Raw genomic sequence first — 23,196 nt, 5'->3', positions numbered from 1 at the left:
GTAATTGACGAGAAAGAAATGGCACTCTTTAGCAGGTATTCCATGTCCATTTTTATAAGTAAGGGGAGGGGATGGTGGAGGATGGATTTCAGAGGGCTTGCTATGAAGAGCCTCAGGATTGGTGGATGGCGTTGTTTGGCATGGCCCCCTGCCAAGCACTTATGTCTTTATATACTGTAAACAGATGACTGACCAGTCCCGAGTGTGTCTCTGTGTTCACCCTCTCTTTCTGGCTCTTTCCATCTTCTCTTTCTTCCCTTCTTCATCTTTTCTGTAGACATTCGCTGCATCTGTACACCCTCAAGACTTTCAACAAGACCGGGCAAAAACAGCAAACACATCCTCCTCCATAAAAACTCTTGAGTCACTTTTCGAGAAACCGCCAGTCAAGCCTTCAGCTGTTTGTAGTGTCGGCGTGGGAGAAAGAAACCATGTCTCAGCAGATGTTGCTCTTGACGGTGGCGTCCATGTGGCTTTTTGCCGGGTACTTTCTGGCAGAGGCAACATATTTGAACCACCATATGTACAACCGCTACCGTGCGTTCAATCACCATGCCAACATGGACAATCAGCTTCCTCCAGAGGTACCTGTGGTGAAAGAAGCAGTGGTGACAGAAGCAGTGGCCCCTCGCCCGGTCAACTTCAGTCGCACCTTTTATGGGATCATGTTTGATGCTGGCAGCACCGGCACCCGTATCCACATTTACAGGTTCATTCAAAAAGACCCAGGTAAGTCTCTCCATGTCCTTTCTCCATATCCCATTTTTGCACACTAAATGAGCTCTGCAGATCCCCGGGCTACTTACTTGCTCCTCTTGTAGCTAGAATTTCAATACTTTCCTCTCCAGATGTGTTGCTCTGATGGTCCTGACTCACATCCATGCTTCGGTGTAGCTTAGCCCATGAACTCAGAATGATCTTGAAGAGTCCCGCCTTGCACATTCTGTGAACGGCTGCCCTCTTCGCCTCTCTCTCTCTTGATTTCTTTCTAACTGCATCCCTCTCAGGAGCCTGTGGCTCATAGCACGTCTGCTTACTGTGTCTGTGTTTGCCGTGGTTCATTCGCTGCATGGTGTGAAGGCAAACAGAAACACAGGGGTGGGAAGAGGAAAGAGGGATGGAGAAATAAGCAGCTGGGTAATAAGCAGCTGCAGTTTCATTTAATAAATTGCAACCCTGAGCAATATGTTAAAGATTATGTGTTTGAGCTGATAATGCAGTAATCGGTTCCCTAAAATACACGTCAAATGGAGACATGGCATCACTTCTGATGAGGTAAACTCTGAGCCTTGAGAAACTCTTAATTTGCCTGTCTGGAAAAATCTTGGTGGTCGCCATTTGTGGTAAACATACAATAACCAAATGTCGCTGTTCATGCACAATAACCTTTTAAGAGATGGAGTCAAGTTGCCCGCAGTCCATTGCTAATGTGCACCTTCTAATAGTATACATCTTCAATTGTCCCCTCTGACATTTCTGTCTGTCTCTGTGTCCCACAGTGGAGCTTCCAGTGCTTGACAATGAGATGTACCATGCCGTGAAGCCTGGACTGTCAGCGTATGCGGATATGCCTGAAGTGGTAAGCCACTAACTTTCTTATAACATCAGAGAACATGTTATTTCTATTACATTCTAATGACTTTGACTTTTCCAGTCTCGTCTGTGCAGTGTAGATGGAGAAAGCATATATTTTCGCTTTTTTAAAATTTTCCACTGAAGATAACATGAAAAAAATCTGCACTGAACACTATGGTATTATAGACTGTGCAATGATTCTTTACTTAATTTCTGACCAGACAGTAATTTTACGTTTTTTTTTTTTTTTTTTTTTTTGCTTATGCGCTTTTAAAGTTCGCAGATGGTATTCCACTGATGGGTTTTCTTCTGCTACTATTCTTACAGGACAGGGATAGGATGGTTCCTTTGAGTTAACTTTGAGGAACTGTGGCATATTTGCAATAATATGTACATATTTTTCATATGCTAGGGTGGAGAAACCATTAGGCAGCTGCTAAAGGTGGCAAAGAAAACGATTCCCAAAGAGCAATGGATACAGACACCTGTGGTTCTGAAAGCCACTGCTGGCTTGCGCCTGCTACCTCAAGAAAAAGCCAAAGCCCTGTTGGATGAGGTAAGGCTTTCTCTCTTTCTCAGACAATTTGGTAGAGAAACCAACCATCCCAAAGGGATGCAAACCACGTTGTGTGCGAGACAGAGAAAAAGAAAGACAGGAAACGTAAGAGAGAAGAGAAACCAATACTGTGCAAAAGCAGCTGTTCTGAGGCTGTCTGGAGTTGAAGGGACCCAAATGCCTTTTGAATTATCATATTCAGCTCCACCACACCAGCCACACTTGTGGTTTCTAGCTTGCCCAGTTTCAGACAATTTTGCCCAAGATTGATTCAGTGCACTTCCCGTTGACTCCAGATAAAAAGAGCCGGCTTGAATTTTTATGTTGTAACAACCAAATGGTTTATTTCTTTTTTATGGTGTACATTACAAAGGAACACATGAGTCATGAACACTTATATTTCATTACATTGTAGAGCTGAAATTGTACATGATGGTTAATACATGTAAACTCTGGTTTGTGTCCATAGGTCAAAGAAATTTTTGATGACTCCCCTTTCTTTGTGCCAAACAACAGTGTCACCATAATGAATGGCACTAATGAAGGTACTATAATATTTCTCTCTTTAACATATCCAAGATAATTAAACCCATGATGCAATGCACAGATTTTGAAACATCCCTTTTACCCCAGCTTTGCTGTGTCTGTTATTGTGATAGTGACTTGAGCATTTAATATAGCTGTCTGGATTAAACCTTGTCTGGAAGCCTCCTACGCTCAATATAAAATAATCCTCCACATTTTTTAATTTAAGTTGACATTCGTTTCATGCAAACTCAGACATTCACGTACTTGTCCTGTGGTTTTATGAGGTGTGACTAATTTCACATCTCAGACATTTTTAATTACCTGGGCTGGTCTTTGATGGCCCCAATATAAGATGTATACTTTCTATGAAGACATTCGTCTACACCTTAATGATAAAACATGCAGTACTGTATATATTGAATATGTCAAAATCCATTTGCAGGTGTCAGAGTTATCAAAAGGTTTTAAATGTTAAATGTGGTAACTGGTGTTTACCATATTATTTAGAGTTGAAACTTGATATTTAGTATTCAAATTCTGCATCTCAACAGCATGAATTCTCTCTCTTACAGGGGTCTTGGCATGGGTTACAGTAAACTTTCTCACAGGTAAAGTATTGCTAAAAAAAACCTAAGAATCAATATCTTTCAATATACTTTTACATGTTTTTCATGGATTTGAATGACTGGTATTAATACTGATAATATACTTTTGTATTGCAGGTCATTTGTATGCTAAAACAAGGAAAACTGTTGGGATCCTGGATTTGGGTGGCGGTTCAACTCAGATTACTTTCCTTCCTAAGTTAAAGGTATAATGATAAGACAAAAGTTGACATACTGGCTAGTATGTTTCAGTAGTTTCTTACACTGACACTGTCTTACATTGACACTATTCTCTTTTGCAGAAAACTGTGCTGACTGCTCCTCCAGACTACATTGCCAAAATCAATATGTTCAACAGCACTTATGCACTGTATACTCACAGGTCAGATAACTTGATGAAACAACAGTTATTTGTCCCTTTTCAGACAAAGACCAACAATATGCAACAATATGCCATCTTCATTTTTACTTTTTTTTTCATTTGCAGTTACCTTGGAAATGGACTAATTGCTGGCAGACTGGCAACTCTTGGTGCTCTTGGTGCTGATGGTAATGATTAATAAAATGTTTTTATTATTATTATTTGCTTACTTTATGTTTTGTAATTGATGATTACTATATTTTCTCACAATGTTCAACCGTCAGGTCTTGACTGGAAAGTTTTCAGAAGTTCTTGTTTGCCCAAAAAATTCAGAGAAGACTGGAGCTTTGGTGGACTCACCTACAAAGTCAGTGGGACCCCAGATGGTGAGTGACCTCAGAATATAATAGATTAAAATCGGAATGAAATCATTGTACTTTTTTTCATACTGCTAGTATTATTGTGATCAATTCATTGTACTATTCCAAAGTTGAACAAAGACTACTTTTCACGATACAATCAATTTTCAATAGATAAAGTCTTTAAATAGATATCTAGTCCCTCATTTTTTGTTTTTATATCCTGTTTTACACAAAAATGTCACACCATTTACTGCTAGAATAAAACAGACTTTGAGATTAATTTGATTTTACTTCAGTTAACTTCTCATGGCTTTTCCTCTATATTTAGTGTCATTTCTGGCTCCAGAGAAATACTAAAATGAACATTGTATTTAAGCAGAGAGAAAATAGTCACTCAACACTGTTGATTCAACACTCTCTCACAGGCATATAAAAGAGAAACTAGTTTAGTAATGGGCTTGGCATTTAGCCTACCCCTTTCTCCCTTTATCGATGTTGTGGTGCAGATTTACCAGTTGTGATGGGCCTTGTTAAGCAGTCCATATGTTTTCCAACTGGTAGACCTGACCAACCAGACCATATGAAAGCTGCCTATTTGGTACTTCCTGTGAGAAAATCTTTCCCTGAAGAATTTGTGGCAAACCCTCAAACTGACCTCATTATGTTGTCAGGAGGTATTCTCCTTGATATGCACACTCCCCATTCAAGATACCTCAGATATTTTGCTTTCCTCCCAAAGTCTAGGAGTTTCTTAAATATATATATATATATATATATATATATATATATATATATATATATATATATATATATATAAATATATATATATATATATAGTGACATGGACATCAAGCACCAAGGTTAGGTTAGTCTCAGCCTCACAACCATGGACTGAACCACACAGTATCATTAATGTCTGTTTCTACACAGATTCAGGGTTTCAAAATGAAACGAAGTTGTGTTTAGAAGATATTGGGTATATATGGAACAGACACTGCTGAAAAAACAAAAAACCCTACAAACAAAAAAAACGTGATTGGGATGTTTCACATGTCCGTCAGACTGACTTTTGCTGTCTAAATGAGCAGAAAAAACTGCAAAGTGAACCACTAGACTTTACACTTTGACTTTATAGTCAAATATCTGGCTATGTGAGATAGGACAAAGTTAGGTTTAAGGTAAAGGGCAGTGAAGTAAAACTGCTGCAATTTCTTTATAAGATCTCAATAACAGGAGTATAAATACATTTGGTCCTTTATTTTTCAGGTTACGCTGGGTACAAGTTGTGCTACCAAGAGGTGATGCGGGTGGTTAAAGGGATTGTGCACCAGCCCTTTGAGGTCAAGGGAAGCAGCATCTTCTATGCCTTCTCCTATTACTTTGACAGAGCTGTGGAGTCTGGTCTCATTGGTGAGTGGAATCACATTAGGGATAAATGTCAATGCTACGGAATGTCTACAAATGCATCATCTTTAAAAAAATTATGCTGAACAAACACGCATTGTCTTAATCTTTCAGACGGATCTCGTGGTGGTACTGTGGAAGTCAGGGATTTCAAAAAGAGAGCCAAAGAAGGTAAGACTTTGGACATTCTCCCAATCTCCAAAGAACACTCGGGTCAAAGAACTGCCGCACACATTGCACAAACATAAACCCTTGGTGCTTATTTGCATTTGAGGTTCTCGACAATCACACTGGCTTCACAAAATGATAGCTCTGCCACCACATAAACATAGGTTGCGCCTCTCCCACACAAATACTTTTGCCTGCGTGTGTTCACCTTCTTTTGTAACTCTCCAACACGCTATCTCAGCTTTTCCATGCCCTTTGAGTAGAGGATTATGTTATGAGTTCTTTTTTGCAGAATGTGACGCATACGTCAGTTTGAGACCTGAAACTGATTCATGAAATATGGCTCACTCGGTAGATTGTGTCAAACAGTAAATGTCCGCAGAGAAGATTTATCACTAGAAGGAATGAGTTGGCATCTTATGTAAGGCTTTTATTTGTACACTGACACTGTCGCATGGTCTTGATGAACCGCATTTGGCACCTTGGTTATCCCAATGGCAGCAGCCCTGTGGATACTCTCTCCTCCCTGACCGTGAGACAACACCTAATGCCCAATATCTAACTGGAGAAAGGCAGGACTTAATGTCACACCCTGTGTGGGAACACTTGGTACTGCTTGGCCCCACTTTTGGTTTGGAGCACAATCAACAAATGTGTAGGACCTAGGGTATGCAATTATTCTTTCTTACTTTCCTCCTGCTCTTCCCTCTTCCCAAACTTTCACAAATCACCTTGTCAGCTGGAGGAAAAACAAAACATTCGGAAGACCCGTTTCACAAAGATGTGCCAGACAGTTGTAGCAAACAAAGTGCTGGTGCCTCAATGTCTTACGTAACTTTCCCCAGACTCTGACACACTGTAGCCTGACAATCAACTGTCTGTCCTCACTAGATAGTGTATACACTATGCTTATCTCATGTGCAACGTGGGAGTCTTTTAATCTTGTCTTCATGTATTTCATGTATGCCCAATTCTGTACTCACAGAGTTAAAAAATGTTTACATTTTCTGAAGAAAATGTGAATGCTGCTTGCCCGTGCAAAACTCATTGCCTTGTGGTTGTTTTCAAAGTAGTTCTTAGTGCTAGGGTGTTCTGGGTGGTTGACACCACTTTCCTCAACAAGCCACCCAATTTGAGGTATAACTCATGTCTGTTGCACAAACCGTGTGGGATGAGAAATGCGTCAAGGTTTAAAACTAATGCTTAAGGGTTTGTTCAAATCCTTAACTCTTAAGTATGAGTAATAGTAGGAGCTTCCCATAGTAAGCACCACTAATTATAGTTCTTATCTTTTCCTTAATCAAGTGTGCAACAAGATGACTAAATACCGCCCGATCAGCCCCTTTTTGTGCATGGACATGACCTACATCACTTGCCTACTGAAAGAAGGATTCGGCTTCAAGGATAGCACTGTTCTGCAGGTGAGTCTGCAATATTAAAACAACATAATTTAAAAATGTGAAACTCCTGTGAAACGTGAAAAAAATTGCAGGAGATCTAAAGTTGGTCTCAAACCTGTTTACTGATTTTGTGTACATTTTTGAGTGTACATAATTGCCAAGAGCCTAAATTAACATTCCTTGGCCGCACAATTTAGGCCATTTTTTAGTCATAGATTAATGATCTTTTTCTTCACAGCTTACCAAAAAGGTGAATAACGTGGAGACAAGCTGGGCACTCGGCGCGATCTTCGATCATTTCCACAATCTCAACATTCATTAAATCCTGCAGTCTTGTGGATACTAGCACAGGGGGCAAGCAGGGGAAAATCTCACCTGGTCAAGCAGTTTCCCCACTTCCTCCTCCCCTATAACTCCAAAGTGAGTTTCAGATCTGTCCTGCACTGCAGCCCTGTATCACAACGCTCTCCTCCCTCACCAACTAAACAACCAGAGAACTGTTAACAAAGAAATCACTATATTTTTGTATAGATGGCCAGGCCAGTCTGCTATTTCTACTGTATGTTTACATTTTTTTTTTCAGCTGTCGTCTCAGACCCATTCAAAGCTCTTGATTCATGCTGTTGTGCAGGATATTGTCCAGTGGGATACATGTAAAAACATTGTGTTGAGTAGTACCTTCCGTAGCTTCTTCTACAGTAATCTGTTATTAGTAGTGCTTGCACAGTAGTGTAGTGTTGTTTTATGGTGAATTATATTGAAATTTCCATGTAATGCCTCTTCATCTAGCACGTAACACTTTAACGTAGCTGGTAGAGCTACAGCCATCGGTCTATGTTTTAGAAAGTTGTTTGGGATCAGCAACTTAAACCGGGGATGATTGGACAGTTAGGGATCAGAACAAATCAAATATAGTCACTTTACATGGGCACATGAATGCTGTTTTACATATAAATGAAAAATGCTTGTATTTACACATATCTGTTTGAATGGTAAGTTGTTTGAGTCAAGGTGGAACATTTTCTGAAAGATAATGCTTTCCGTGAAATTCTATGCTTTTTTAAAACCAAGGTCTAACCAGCCATGGTTTTTAACACTGAATGGCATGCAGTTTAATACACTTGCACTGCAGCCATTATCAAATATAGGTATCCTATAAATGCTCAAATAACTACTGGTCAGAGGTTATTAAAGTAGATTACATTACTGTATTTAAAGTGGTTATTTTTACAACATGCAAATAGAGTTTTGAGGACCTTCAACCTCATTTGTCTTTAAACTTGGGTTAGTTATTGTGGATGGTTTTAGGGGGTCATTATGTGGAACTGCGTTAAAACATTCCTGTTGTGTGTATGCACAGATGCTCAGGTGTATTTGGGCAGAATCAGGTCAAATTTGTTTGTTAAACGTGACAGGTGCATACTGCTGACAGATTTAGGATCAGTGTCAGAAAGCAACAGCCTTTGCTCACTTGGCAGTATCATGTTAAGTGTGTTTTGTGAATTATTGTACAAATATTTATTACATGGATACTTGCTGAATATGCAGTATGGCGTTGTTGCATTTCTTGTTAATCCATCAGCTTCTTTAAAGCAGCTTCAGTATATCTTTATATGTATTTTTTCTATGACTGTATATAAACATCAGTAATGTAACTTTTTTTTTTTTACCAATTGTGTCATAGTTCAATGTATGACATGAAATTATCATGTAATGCTTTGCCATTATTAGAGGTATTCTCTACAGCAAATGCTATAAATATGCTTTCCAATTCAGTGTTGTGTATGAAGAGATATTGTACATGTATGAATATAAATACAAATCTTTTGTTGAAATAAACAGGATTAAAGATAAAATACGTTTAACTTGCAATCTTATCCATTATCCTTTATAAATTCAACTTGAGGTAATCTTGAACTATAGTCAACATTTGAAGTGGATCAAAAATGTTTATCAAAGCTGTCCTAAGAAGAAGGTTTTAGGACAACTTTGATGAAAGGTTTTGATCCACTTCAGATGTTGACTACTGTATATAGATATTTCTCTATTATTCTCTCAAACGGTGTAAAATAAAGTAGGAATAATCACTGTAATGAAAATAAATAATAATGAAAAAAAAAAAAATCTTAATGTTCGTGTGTGTAAGAAACTACTAAACACGAAACATATACAGACGATTATAAGTTGCTTACCTAGTCAGAAAGAGATGAATGGCAGTTCAAGTAATGAAGGACAGTTTTACAATCATCCAAAAACTCAATATCTACTGTAGGCAATTCAAATTCGCGCCGATTATGAAAATAACTCCAACTGCGTGACAATCATCGCGAGTCTTTGTGAATTGTCGCGAGATGAAAGCGTTATTTAACTAAACGGTTGCTAATGCGATATGAAATTCTAATTTCTATTCGTCGATATTAGTAGATGACTACGTTTTGCATCATCTTACAAATATGCTTACTTGCTTCTGAAAACTTAAAAGAAAAAATCACATTGGAGAATACCATTCTGGCATGAACCAAATATACTTTAAGCTGTATTTCAGCCTATATTAATTTGGAATACACGAGGGCAGAAAGTTAATGGCTATCAAATCTTATAAGATTTATGAAAACTTCATTATCAAAATTTATAGCGGATCCTTTTAAGTTTCTGGCTTGTTTGTTTGTCCAGCCTAACCATTCTTAAGAATGGTATTTTCTTATACAAGGAAAGCACGATTATCCTTGAAATGACAATTATTTTTAAACAGGCCTTTATTTATCTTTCACAACTTCAATACCATTCAATGGGCCATTTTTATAGTATGAAAGTAACAGTCTGAGAATGTTTTATTAGCAAAGAAGGCAGAGCAGTAGGAACATCTTATATTTTATATAACATTTTCTTATGGGTAATTGGAAACAATGGCATAGACTGAGGAATAAAATATAATTTATTAATTTACACATACATTCCATTAACAAAATCTTCATAACATTAGAGATCCAGCAAATATCCAGTGTGCACCTAGTGTTTTACTTGCTGGCGTAAGCCATGATCTGCTCCTGTGGGTACAAGAAAAAAAAAAATAACTACAGGTAAGTGACACTGAGGAAAGCAATACTCATAAGCCGCAAAATGATGTTTCTTCATCTTAATGAGGGAAATGCAGATCTTCCCACTTTTGATCATGAAGGGTGACAAACAAGTCCTCCTTGTATCATGAGTCACATACACTAGGCTGTAACATCCATAATAGAATCACAGAATGTGGGAGAGATCCCTCAAAGCTTAAGACGAGTTACGGGCCCTCTGGTTGGAATCGCTTAGTAAAGGAACGAAGCCATTTCATAAGAGTGGCCTGTAATAAAAGGAGTGTGAAAACACAAGCCAACATCACCATGCACAGCCCTGCAACCCCACCCACACACTTTTGGTAACAGTAAATTTAGGGCTAAACATAGCCATAGTAGTAGCTCCTGACCATGTAAATTACAGGCACGGATAAGAGTAGAAAGGCATGTAATCAGAGGACAAGCTGGGGGGATGGGGGAAGAGGGGAAGAAGTCAGAGGAAGAGGGAAAGAGAGAGCAAAAGTTAGAGAGGTGAAAAAAGGCGCAAGCTGGAAGTACAACAGAGCAAAGAGAGAGGCACGGATGAACACGAGAGGACTGCCACAGAGCTGAAGAACAAGATCCAAAGTAAAGGAATACGGTGGAGAAAGGGAACAAATTGTACAATAATTTCAGAGCAAGAAATAAAAATAAAACTTTGACATTTTGAGGTATTTGTGGGAAGAATAAGACATGCGATCATACTTTAAGTGGTGGCAGTGCGTTGGTAGCCTGAAGGCCGAAGGTTCTCAGTAGAACCATGGGGGCAGCATTGGAGGAATACATCCTCTTCATGAGGTCAATGGCTGCCATCATGGGAAGATTGTGTCGCTGACGTTCAGTCTCAAACTCCAACAGGTGCTGCATGGCTCCTAGAGTTCAAGGATCAGTGGTTAAACAATTTGCATTCAAAGTACAACTCATTTTTTTCTTAAAGAGTTAACATTTCTGTCATTCATTTGTTACTTGTTGCCATTCTGGAGATTTTCCTCCAAAATCAGCCAAGAAAGTGTTTTAAATACAATATTTACCATATGGATGAATATAGAAAATATCAATTACTGCTCTTATTTTTACATATTTGATTTGAGAAACTGATGTCAACAATTCCTCATAAGATTTCCATTTGTGGCTGCGAAGAAATTTATGAGCAGTTCTTGGCAGGAGTGACAAGCAAAAACAGTGTACACTGCTCCAGGACAACCAGTTCTTTTTACTAAAGATCACCCCCAATGTAAGGAAATGGAAAAGAGCTTATGAAAAACCACAGATAGCTCCACTGGGCCCTTCTGAACCAATGGTATGATATTTCAGGTATGAAATAAGACCTAAATATACATAGAGCGGAAAACTGAACAGAATTCCAAACCAACAAAAGGCCTTCATGTTTCTCGTCACGTGAAGCAGTTCTTCACAATATAGCTTATATAATTTTTCTAAAAAGCAGATTAGATTATTTCTATGCTTATAAGATGAAAATATTTAATGTGCATATTTGAAAATGGTCACATAAATACAAATCTCTGGTGTACACATACATTTGGCTTGACTGCTTCTGACGTTGGAACACTTACCAAGGTCTTTTCCATTATATGCTGCTTGGCTAAGAACTTGTGTGAGATAGGCCACATCGCCGAAGCCTAGATTGGCACCTTGGCCTGCTAAAGGATGGACGCGATGTGCAGCATCTCTGAAATTAGAAAGATCAGAAAATATAGAGAAAAAACCTTGAGTCAGTAGCCATATTTAACAAGTTTCCTCCATGTGGCCTCTATATTACCTTAGATCCAATGTAAGATCTCCAAGAATAGCAAACCTAAATACATCATCACAAAGGTTTAAAGTCTCAGACAACCACATAAACTTTATGGCTGCACTATAAGTCTAACATATGGAACGCATTTACACGGACATTCTCACCAAATTATGCTTAATAAGGCGACAATGCATGTGGCAATGCAAACGCTTTAATCCAGTTTCCTTTATCGCAGTTAGGTCATAAACGGCTTAAGCCTAAACCATTCGACAACTAGACTTTTGCCCAGATATTACCCAGCATGTAAACACCTTATATTGTGTTCTTTCAGTTTATTGTAGTGCACATGTCTGTCTGTGACAGGAAAGCATCCTTACTGCAGATTTAAGTACATCCAGGAAGGAGACAAGAAAATATATTGCATATTCCGACTCTTTCTTGACCCCAGGAAACCATGTACCAATTCTACTTTGGTTGAAAGAGATAAAGACCACATTTTCAGTCAAATTGCTGCATTGCTGCGTCCGTACAAATTTCCTGTTGACATTTTTAATGCTTTAACATCACAACTCACATGACACATGGAATAGTCAGTCAGATACACGAATGAGCGTTTTATAATCACTACCAGGGAATAAGATGATTTTTCAAAAAAGTCTTGTAAATACGGTTTACTTGCGTTGCCGGTTTATTGGTTTGCATGTAACCCAGTAAAACAGTTATTTCAATGAGCTGATTTTTGAAGGTTATCAGACTATTGGTATACATGTAAACATGCTTATTTCTCTTTTAACTATACATATGACTATATACTTACAGATAAATCCTTAAATTCTGTATGACAAATACTTGTCGCTTAACTTTGCAAACATACCCAATGAGTACCACTCTGTGGCGGATGTATTCTGTGGCATGACCCATGCCTAGCGGGAACATAACCCGGCTCTTTGGGCCAATGCCTGCAACGCTAGGTGGAAGCTGACGTGCAGATCCGCTGTCAGGCATCAGGACAGATAGGGCAGTCCGGAACAGAGAGCCGGCAGTCTCCACTAGCTCAGAATGATTCTCATTACTCCACTGAAAAGAGCGAAACAGAGAAGTGAACAGCAGTACCAATAGCAACAGAGGAAAGATGTGTGCAAAAATCTCTATTCATTAGGCGTGGAACGGTATATGTATTCGTCCTGTCATGGTACAGATGGCCTGGTTTGGTGCATACAGTCAGACAACTGCGATCCATACTCCAATCCAGAAGGGGGCGCATGTATGGTAATGCAATGCTGTTTGCTAACCGCCACAAAAGGAAAAGAGCAGAAGAAGAGACAATCTATGCACCAACCCAGAACAAGCATTCAGATGGCACACAAGAGCTTGCTAGTAGCCTATATATTGAGTTTCGAGTCAAGCTTCAAGAAAAAGAAACAGGGATGGCAGAAAGTGGCATCCTGTTTGTTTTCTTTATTTTACAAAAGCACAATGTTTTGTTTTTATTTTGAGTGTAGAGTGTACACAAATAAAAAAAAAAAAGACCTTTAATTATCATGTAATTGTAACGAACACGTACCCCAAAACTAAGGTACGTACCGAACCGTGCCTTCTGTGTTCGTTACACCTCTACTATTCATAATATATTTGTAATAATATATATATTTGTTATATTTGTTAAGCTCAAACTTAATGGAAAGATGAGCCAAAGTACAAAGTGGAGAGAAGTGGAAAGGTCAGTTAAAGGAATAGTGACAGTCATTGACTTTGGCTAATGTAATTTCAAATCCATTACTTTGTTTCTTCTAACTGACATATAAAAGGATGAATTTTGAAGCACTTCTGAATGTTGGAACTTCGCCAAAAAATGACTAAAAGAAAGCACCATAAAAGCAGTCCATATGAGTCTTGTGCTCTAATCCAAGCAGGTTAGAAAAAAAAGCAACCAATTGATTTTCAGTTCATTTTTTGTCCAACTGAAATCTGAAGTTCTCTCAATTCATTATTTGACACTTCCGAGTGGGCCGCAGGATGATTTAAATTATTTTAAATGATTAGATTCTTATTATAATTAATATTAATATTATAATATGTTCATTTAACTTAATTGAATTGCTAAAAAACACAAAAAATATTTTTTGAACATCTCAAATTTGTGAAGTTCTTGACATTTCTGTAATCACTAAATTGTTAATTATTATATCAACACAGCTTCTATTATTAAAAAGCAAACAGTTCTGTCATAATTACAGCAAAATCTTACCTTATACTGGGAGGCCTTTGAATATTGCGTTGGACAATGGGAGGCCTTTAGAGGTCTTGGAATAGACTACATGAGTTATACGGACTACTTCAAATGACACTTTTATGGTGTTTTTTGTCCTTCTTGGATCATGACAGACCCTGGTCACTGCTGCTTTTTATTGTATGGGAAAGAGCTGCGTAAACATTCAGTGGAACACCGCAATTTTAAAGAAAGTCATACGGGTTTAGAATGACATGAAGGCGAGTAAATTTGACATAATATCTTCATCTTGACATCTAGAGGTAAACTATACCTTCTTCATTTTGTGCCCTCAAAGCAGTCCTCAAAGACAAGGTATTTTAGCAGAGATGCAAAAAGCATGCCTAATTAAAGTAAAATGCTGACCAGGCCACAAATTTGAGTTTGGTCTGCAGAAAAAACATTCTGTGGAGTAATGACCAACACTGGCAAACCTTGGGCTTAATTAGCAAACCAGTTGATGGCAAGCGTGACTCAGATGCAAAGGCCTGTGACCAGTAAGGTCAGTAAAAATAGCCAGCTTGGGAAAAGAGGAGTTTCTTTGACGGAAACACAAACAAAAAGAAAAAAGGGTGTGAGGGTCAGTTTGAGGGCATTCAGCCGAAATGAGGAGAATGTAGAGCAAAGATTTGACATGACATTTCAATCAAAAACCTACATATGGAAATTAACTTTTGTTGAGAAATATTGCACTCATAAGGTATTCAGTTTAAGGAGGTGAACCACAAGTGTGGCAACAGTGTCAGTGTTTACTCACAAATGCAGAATTAATGGCATCCACAAAGCTCTCCTCATCCAGCTGTAGAAGTTCTTCAGCATGCTGATGACTGGTGGACCAGACCAGCGAGCTCTCAGTGTCTGACAACTGCAAAGCAGACACATACACCATGTCTGGACATGAGTACCATTACAAACAAATGCATTTTCCATTTGACCACTAAGCGATATCATGACGAGCCAATGAAACAAATCGAGTACAACTGACATCATTTACAAGTAAAATAAACACATAAGATCAGCTCACAGGAAGCATCGCAATGGGGCCGGTTGGGAGGAACCTCTGCCAGGCCACGTTATTTTCTGTGGGCTGTAAAACAATAAGGCAAGTTAACTTTTCTTCCATAATGTGACACGTTTCTGAGTAGTGTTCTCAAAAATGCTGAAATCGATACAGAAGTTTTAAAAATGTGACGATACCACCATTTCGACATTGCATTTTAAGCAGATTCTTAAACACTTCTGATTGGCCATTGTGTTAATGCTCTCAACAGATATGTTCATGGTTACAATGAGTAACGCTTCAAAAACACATTGTAAACAGACATTTTAACACTCTTCACCAAGTGCTTACACAGATACACACTGGAGCATTTGAAAGAGGGCGTCTATCAGCAGATCAGTCCATCAGTGGATATATTAGGGATCCGCTGATAGACGCCTGCTTTTAAATGCTCCCGTGTATATCTGTGTAAGCACTCGATGAAGAGCGTTTGAAGGGTTGATCATTGTAGCCAATCACAGACATATCTGTTGAGCATGTGAACACAGTGGCCAATCAGAAGTGTTTAAGAATCAGCTCAACGCTTATCCTTTACTTTTGACAACACTAAATGCAAGTTAATTTTTCTTCCATAATGTGACGTTTCTGAATTCTGGAGTGAATTAAAATATTCAATAAGTTGACAAGAGCACAATATGATGCAATATGAATTGAAATTCAAACTAGAGGATCATCATACCTCAGACAAATGCAGAACAGCAACGACTGCTGACTGATCGTAATTCCATTTGACCGTGGGGATGCCTGCCTCTCTCCGCACCATTGAGTTTGGCCCATCAGCACCAATCTGAAAGAGCCAATCACACCTACTTTCAGAAATTCTGAGGATTTGCTTGTGAAGCTGTGTGCACTCTTCTGTTTGCGATACCAAATGAAACACCAGATAAACTCTACATACCAACAGTTTGGTGTGGAGAGTCTTTCCATTCGCTAGAGTCACCTGAACCCAAGGGATGGACTCAGAGACATGGTAAGGACGGGGCCAGGTGTATTTCACCACTTTTGTTCGGTACTGCACTTTAACATGGTCTGGTTGAGACATGAATGATAATTCATCATTACACATTAAAATGCAACAAAAAAAGTCCAAATCTGGTTCAGTTCCACTTGAGAAATGGGAAAAAAATCCAAACAAACATGGTTTGGCTGTGACAAAGTCAAAAATTAAGGCTCATCAATTCACCTCATAAAACACAAAGTTGTTTTCCTTTCTCTGGTTGAGGCCTGCTAACATTGACAATTCTCTTGATGGATTTGGCAAGTCACCCACGGCTGACTAATGGTGTTTATCTACACGCAGACCATGCAATACATGTGACCAGCTGCCAATATCCTTCACACAACATCGAACAAAAGTAAAGGAAGCAGAAAATCCACTTTTCTTAGAATCACTGGCGGTCTAACACATGAAAAGATCCAAAATTACGCCTACGTTTCTGACTTGGAGACCATTCTGTCCACAAAATTGAACACCAGTTCTTGCACACGGGTGAGAAATATTGGCTTCTTGTTGATTTGAAAGCAGAGTAACGGGAAAAAACAGTTGGCTGATGAATGTACTTTTTCGTCTAGTACTGCAGCAGAAATAGAAGACTGTTAAAAAACACCAACTTGACACAAACACGTGAATAAGCACGTGCTACCACACATCTGTTAAATGTAAGATGCGTTTTAAAAATGGCCTGTTTTTAAAAATATGCAGTTTTACAGAGCATGGCATGGAAAAGCCAAATGCAGAGCCTTGGAACAGTTTAGTTAATTACAACAACAAAATGTTACAGTAAAACGCTGTCCGTACTTCGAGCACCCCGAGCGAGCGAGATGCTACGGCTGGAAAGGAATGTGGTTTCTTTAAATAGGTCAATAGACCACTGCACGTGTCCGAACAGGGTGGCAATTCTCGTGGGACTTCTAACTCCCACCAAAAGCAATGTGCTGGATGATCGAAATAGCAGGAAAAACATGGATACGTCCAAAGAAGTGGAATCTTTATGAAAAAAACATAAGAAGAAAGATGTTCAAAAGGAGTACGAGTACAAATAAACATTTTGCCAAGACAGGAAGGAATGGCTTGTGGTGACATCGTTTGCCAAGCCATCCCTAAAACTAATTAACAGGGAGCCCACTCAGCGCTTGAAAGTGCAGGCCCGTGCTGGGAGAAACATGGGAAGAGCACAGCAAAAGCAACGATCGAGGATATATCATCATGTAATGATCAATGTTCAGTGTGCAAAGCAAACAAACATATAAACGGATCCATATATCAAACATCAAAACGTGTTCGTTACCAGAGAGAGTCTGCAGCTGTTTGGTGAGGGCGGCCACAATGACGTCGTTCTCAACGATGTAAGCCATCTCGTCTTGCAGATTCTCCTTATCAAATGTAATCAGAGCATCTGAACAAGCATCCCAAACCTAAAAGCAAAAAGCCAAATTATTGCTGTGGTTTACAACTCTATCCTTAAGTGACCGCTCTGCCCCTATTTATGGATTTCCAAAAAGCACGTGCTTCACTGAACTTCAACACATCAAAGCTGTTCGACTGAGCGAAGAGTTTTGCCAGATACGCTAACCAAACATCAAACTAGATTCAACAAAAGCCACCAACAACCCTTGAGGTTGCACGGTTGACTTTGTAAACGCACTGGGGTGAGGCAGAAATGTAAAATGGCATTCTTCGTGGTGATTTATGCTTGTATTTATAGTTAAGCCAATAATAAATAACAAATATGCGAACATTACTGTTGAGCTACGTTTGTTTCATCCAAGTTGCCTTGCAACTTAGTTAATAAAATATGCAGCTTGTTTTAAATGCAAAAGTCTTGGTGATTGATGCAGCTATTTTTTAAAAACCTAAAATGACTTGTAACTAAGGTGACTGGCAAACAATTAAATCCATGTGTAACACTGATTCAGAAGGACTGTTCTATCCCTCTTGTTATACGGCCATGCTAAAACCACTAATAGTAGTGGTTTTGCAATTTTTGATACATGGTTACGTGGAAGATTTAAAACGTGACCAACCCACAATTATGAGGATTTTACACATTGGAAAAACACAGCTGTTGATAAGTTTTGGAGTTGCTATGTACTTCCAGTCATTGCCAAATTAAAACGTCCCTTGCCAACATATCCCATTTAACACGATCATTTCTGCAACAAAGAAAACGTTCAGACCGCTATGGAGGAAAAAATCTAGCTGATAACACTTTAGGGAACCTCCACACTCCACAAAAAACACCTTTTTCTGGTACATGGCACTTCCCAAGCCAGCTTTAGTTGCTTTCCTCTAACCGCTTGAATTTAATTGGAGAGCAAGAGGGAACCTAGTTCAGTTCCTTTGCAATTTCATCCTTGTTTGGCACTCACAAACAAACAAAAAAAAATCTTAAGGGGTACAGGAAAATTATAATGGGTGAGGTATATCACTATAAAGTGCATTCTGATGACATCCCTTAGTTTTGCCCAGAAACCACAGGATTTCATTCTGGCAGTGAAAAAATCCACATCTTAAAGGAGAAACCCCACCACAGCAGAGAAAACGAAGGGTCCTTTTACTTGTGATCTCCACACTCTCCACAGCTTTTAACTCCTCTCCCTGCATCTCACATGAATCTTCGTAATTAGTAGACGCAGGGTTAGATTTATGTAATCTTGCTAAATAAGACTCTAATAGATAAACTGTGGCCGCAAGCAAAACCGAGCTTAACTGTCACGTTGCGATGTGGAGTTTGAGGTTCTGCATCTCTAATGTATGTTTTGTATTCAAAGGCTGTGGTTCTGTAGCATTAATTTATGGGTGGCTGCTTACAGTGTGATGATAGGCAAACAACGATGAGCAAAGCACGATACAGCTGTTTTTAATGGAGCGGCTTCCTGCCCTCGGGAAAATAAGCAGGTAAGGTCATAGTAAATGACTGTGTTGGTTACTCAATGTTTTGCTTTCGTGTTTAGTTATTTTTAAATGATGTAAGTTTCTTTTAGTGTGATATCTGATTACTTCATTTACATCTTATAAAAAAAAGTATTGTATTATTAAAGGGATAGTTCACCCAAAAATTAAAATTATCCCATGATTTACTCACCCTCAAGCCATCCTAGGTGTATATGACTTTATAAACTACAATAGCTAGCTTCCGACAAACAGCCGTACGCATCGAGATAAGACTGAAACGTAACCCCTGACACGATTTATGACATAGGATGTAGGAGTAGCATAAGTTTAGACACAATTCAAACTAATAGGGCTGGGCTACAAACTCAAGCTCCTCTTAAATCAAGATCCTCCAACATTTTTCTTTAAAAATTCTCGTTTTAGACTTCTAATTTGTGTTAAACAAAAATTGTTTTGCTCTATCCTCTGCGTCAATACAGCATACGTCGGGTCAGAGGTCACTCTTTCACCATAAATCGATGCATACTGCTGTCTGCCGGAAGCTAGTTATTATAGTTTATAAAGTTATATGGTTAAAAGTTAAATATGGTTATTTTTCTTACACACGCCCATCGCTTCACTTCAGAAGGACTTTATTAACCCCCTTGAGCCATATGGATTACTTTTTACTTTTTTTGGGCTTCAAAATCGTGAGCGTCATTCACTACCATTTTAAAACTAGGATGGATTGAGGGTGAGTAAAGCTTGGGATAATTTTCATTTCTGGGTGAACTATCCCAGAAAAACTAACTATTAAGTGTTTTGGCTGACATTCTGCGAAGCACCACATAATACAGTGGTGTGCGAATATGATGATCATTTAGTAGCATATCATTGCATAATGGTACTCTCTTAGTAATCATTGCATTACAACATACTGGTTTTACTGACCTGCATTTTATTATATGGCTTGCATCTCATATTTACAATATGGTCCCAAGCACCAAGACCTGTAACACAATAGGATACAATTACAAAGGCACCACATTTGTTCCTACTCATTCAGTGCCTCCTTTACCATATCCAACCAGAACAAAGAGAAAGATAAATGAATATAGTAACGGAAAAAGTACACCACACAAGAGAGAGCTACCTACTGACCTACTTCCTGGTGAATCTTTCATATACAAACATTATACTGTAAATAGGTTTAATGACAGGAGTGCAGATTCAGAGCTTTGAATGGAACAGATGTACTTATCCTCACCACAGGCCTTTTGATTGGATTGTGCCCCAACATTACCCAAAGTACTGGTTTTAAATGATGCCCAACATTGCCCATAATGCAAACATGCATTCTGTGGACACAATCAAAAGCATATGTTTTATCCAACATAACACACTGTGTAGCCAGGCAACCGAGGGCAGTTCAATGTCTTCAGCATCACATCTACTACTGTGCCTCTAAAATCTATTGTTTTCCGGTCAACCCCATTCTGTACTTGTTCATTTCAGAATTTGTGAAAAATAACTACATTAAAGGAAACTGATAAGAGATTTGATCTGCTATCACTGGCTAATGCCTTTTCAGTCAATGTTTAAGGACTCTAAAGATTTATGAAAGGGTAAAATCACTAAGGGCAAAAGTGAATAACTTGCACAAAAAAAACAAACACTTATATACATATAGTGTGTATATTATATTATATTATATTACATATATATATATATATAAAAGTTTTTTAATAATTTATTTAATAATAACTTTTTAGAAAAGTTTTTTAATAATATATATATTATTAAAAAACTTTTTTAACTGTTCCCAAATTAAAGGGTTAGTTCACTCAGAAATGAAAATAATGTAATTTATTACTCACCCTCATGCCGTTCCACACCCGTAAGACCTTCGTTAATCTTCGGAACACAAATTAAGATATTTTTGTTAAAATCCGATGGCTCAGTGAGGCGCTGACTCAAACTGCTGATTTGACACGCTGATTCATAACGCTCCGAAGTTACATGAAGCAGTGTTTTGAAATCGGCCATCATTAAATAAGTCATTATTTAGTTTTTTTGTGGTGCACCAAAAATATTCTCGTCGCTTTATAATATTAATATTGAACCACTGTACTCACATGAACCAATTTAAATGTTTTTAGTACCTTTATGAATCTTGAGAGAGGAAATGTCATTGCTCCCTATGCAGGCCTCACTGAGCCATCGGATTTCAACAAAAATATCATAATTTGCGTTCCGAAGATTAATGAAGGTCTTACGGGTGTGGAATGGCATGAGGATGAGTAATAAATGACAGAATTTTCATTTTTGTGCAAACTAACTCTCTAAATATTTATTCCCAGGGAACAAGTAAAATACGACCCTATCGCATCCTAAATTTTAGTTCTCACCAGTGTTATTTAGTATTATTTATTACATTAGCACTGATTCAATCTTTGAATTAACCTTTTTTATATTATATTTTTAATTTTTCTATATTTTTATTTTTTGTTTTAATTTTAAGTTTAGTTAAAGTTTTAGTACTTTTTGTCATTTTTTATTTCTATTTAGCTTTATTTTAATTCAGTTTTAATAATATAATACTTCAGCTTAACCTTGTTTAATTGTTAGTTGCCAAGACAAACATTTCTAATTGTCATTTAAGTGTCATTTAAATTCTATATATTATATTATATTTACATTCTATTTTAGTTCAGCTTTTTTCTATCAACTATTCAATTAATTTTTAATAGTTTTAGTTAACAATAACAACACTGTATATCCCAGAAAAATATATGGTTTCATACAAAAAGATATGGTTTTATGGTTCTGAATATAGTGTGGCAGTTGTACGGACTACTTCTGTGAAGTATATAATGATGCTCTTTGTTCATTTTTGGAAGACATGAGGATGAATAAATGAAGACAGAATTATCTTAAAAGCAACACTAAATGGAAGTTGCGAAAGTCCGTTCTGCCCTATTGTGACATATATGAAAGTCAACTTTGATTTCATAATAGTGATTTAGAGATCTCTGATAGACAGACCCATATGAATGTTACATTATATGAACCACACGGTATGAAATATCAGCATAAAAAGCTATAAAAGTCCATACCACTAAGAAGTGTTGCTGAGCCTGGACTGATGGAGCTGACCCTTGTACTGTAGGTCTCTGGGACCTTGTCCATCTCTTTTTTGTGACCAGCTTCCAGCAAAAGAATCTTCTTCCCTGTTAAATTTGGATCTAAACCTGAAAAAAAAAAAAAAAAAAAAAAAACACGTATAAAGTGCAGGATGATTTATTTGCCTTGCGATTTCATTTCTAAATCACCATGGGGTTGACTTGACTCTCGCATTTTGCATGATTTTACCAAAACATTTGAATAAGAACTCACTCAACCTTGCATAAAATCTGTGCATTGATTGCACACTGCTTATTATAGCATCCTACGGCTTGAGAACGTCACATTGCTGTACAACCGCAATTGCACCCTTCACCTCCAGCTAAAACACTTTCATCAAACAAATAACCTCTCCTTTGCGTGAAAAACAAGGGGTGAAGGAAAGCAACGGGAGATACTTTATTACAACTGGGAAGTTTGCAAACACTGTACTTCTGAAGCGTGGGAGAGTGGAGCTTAGGGGCAAACGCGGGTGCATGTCTCACTCACTCACCCAATGAACATGCCATAGCGGTGCCCACCATTCCCCCGCCGGATATTATAATGTCAAAGAGCTCGTTTTCTGATGTGCTGGATTCCTCATCGCGCTCAGAGGACGCGACGCCTCTGCGCACCGCTCGCGCTCCATTGAGTGCCCTCACTGCAACACACTGCCGTCCTATCCCGAACACAGCTAGCCTCGCTTTCGCCAAAGTAAACATTCTAGCGGAGAAACAGACGTGAAACAACTTGTTACAACTAACAAGCCTGAAAGGAAATATCTAACAGCCCCCGTTAAATATGTCCTGTTATTGACAATAACGGCGAACTCTATCTGTCATCCAGCCATGTTGTTATTGATAGAGAATACGTAAGAGTTCTCTTCGTGACAGTTCTTCCGGGGTTTAAAAGCCACTGAAATAATGAAAATGGAGCAGGGACATTCCCAAAAACATTTAATTTGTCTCCATTCCTCAAGTGAGGTGTATGTCAAACAGCACAAGTACTAAAGTGTAACATT

The 23,196-nt window shown here is 38.2% G+C and overlaps 2 protein-coding genes across 2 annotated transcripts; one reads left to right on the top strand and one right to left on the bottom strand.

Moving 5' to 3' along the window:
• The first annotated feature begins 431 nt into the window (after window positions 1-431).
• entpd5a (ectonucleoside triphosphate diphosphohydrolase 5a) lies at window positions 432-7,281 on the top strand. Its single transcript, XM_067367497.1, has 13 exons — window positions 432-729; window positions 1,500-1,579; window positions 1,988-2,131; window positions 2,601-2,676; window positions 3,232-3,267; window positions 3,382-3,470; window positions 3,567-3,646; window positions 3,752-3,813; window positions 3,910-4,011; window positions 5,254-5,397; window positions 5,506-5,562; window positions 6,865-6,980; window positions 7,198-7,281. Exons 1-13 carry the CDS (start codon window positions 432-434, stop codon window positions 7,279-7,281), a joined length of 1,368 nt encoding a protein of 455 aa, XP_067223598.1.
• Window positions 7,282-9,714: 2,433 nt separating this feature from the next.
• On the bottom strand, window positions 9,715-23,046 carry coq6 (coenzyme Q6 monooxygenase). The gene is made up of 12 exons (XM_067367412.1): window positions 22,690-23,046; window positions 22,130-22,264; window positions 19,965-20,023; window positions 17,428-17,554; window positions 16,038-16,168; window positions 15,819-15,926; window positions 15,104-15,166; window positions 14,837-14,944; window positions 12,685-12,887; window positions 11,629-11,744; window positions 10,760-10,926; window positions 9,715-10,006 (listed from the first exon to the last, which is right to left on the bottom strand). Exons 1-12 carry the CDS (start codon window positions 22,895-22,897, stop codon window positions 9,977-9,979), a joined length of 1,455 nt encoding a protein of 484 aa, XP_067223513.1. The 5' UTR covers window positions 22,898-23,046; the 3' UTR covers window positions 9,715-9,976.
• Between the last annotated feature and the right edge of the window lie 150 nt (window positions 23,047-23,196).

This window comes from Chanodichthys erythropterus, chromosome 18, assembly GCF_024489055.1.
Source record: "Chanodichthys erythropterus isolate Z2021 chromosome 18, ASM2448905v1, whole genome shotgun sequence".
NCBI classification, from domain to species: Eukaryota; Metazoa; Chordata; class Actinopteri; order Cypriniformes; family Xenocyprididae; genus Chanodichthys; species Chanodichthys erythropterus.
Note: the sequence above shows the minus strand (reverse complement) of the source record. Positions and strands in the feature narration are given on the sequence as shown.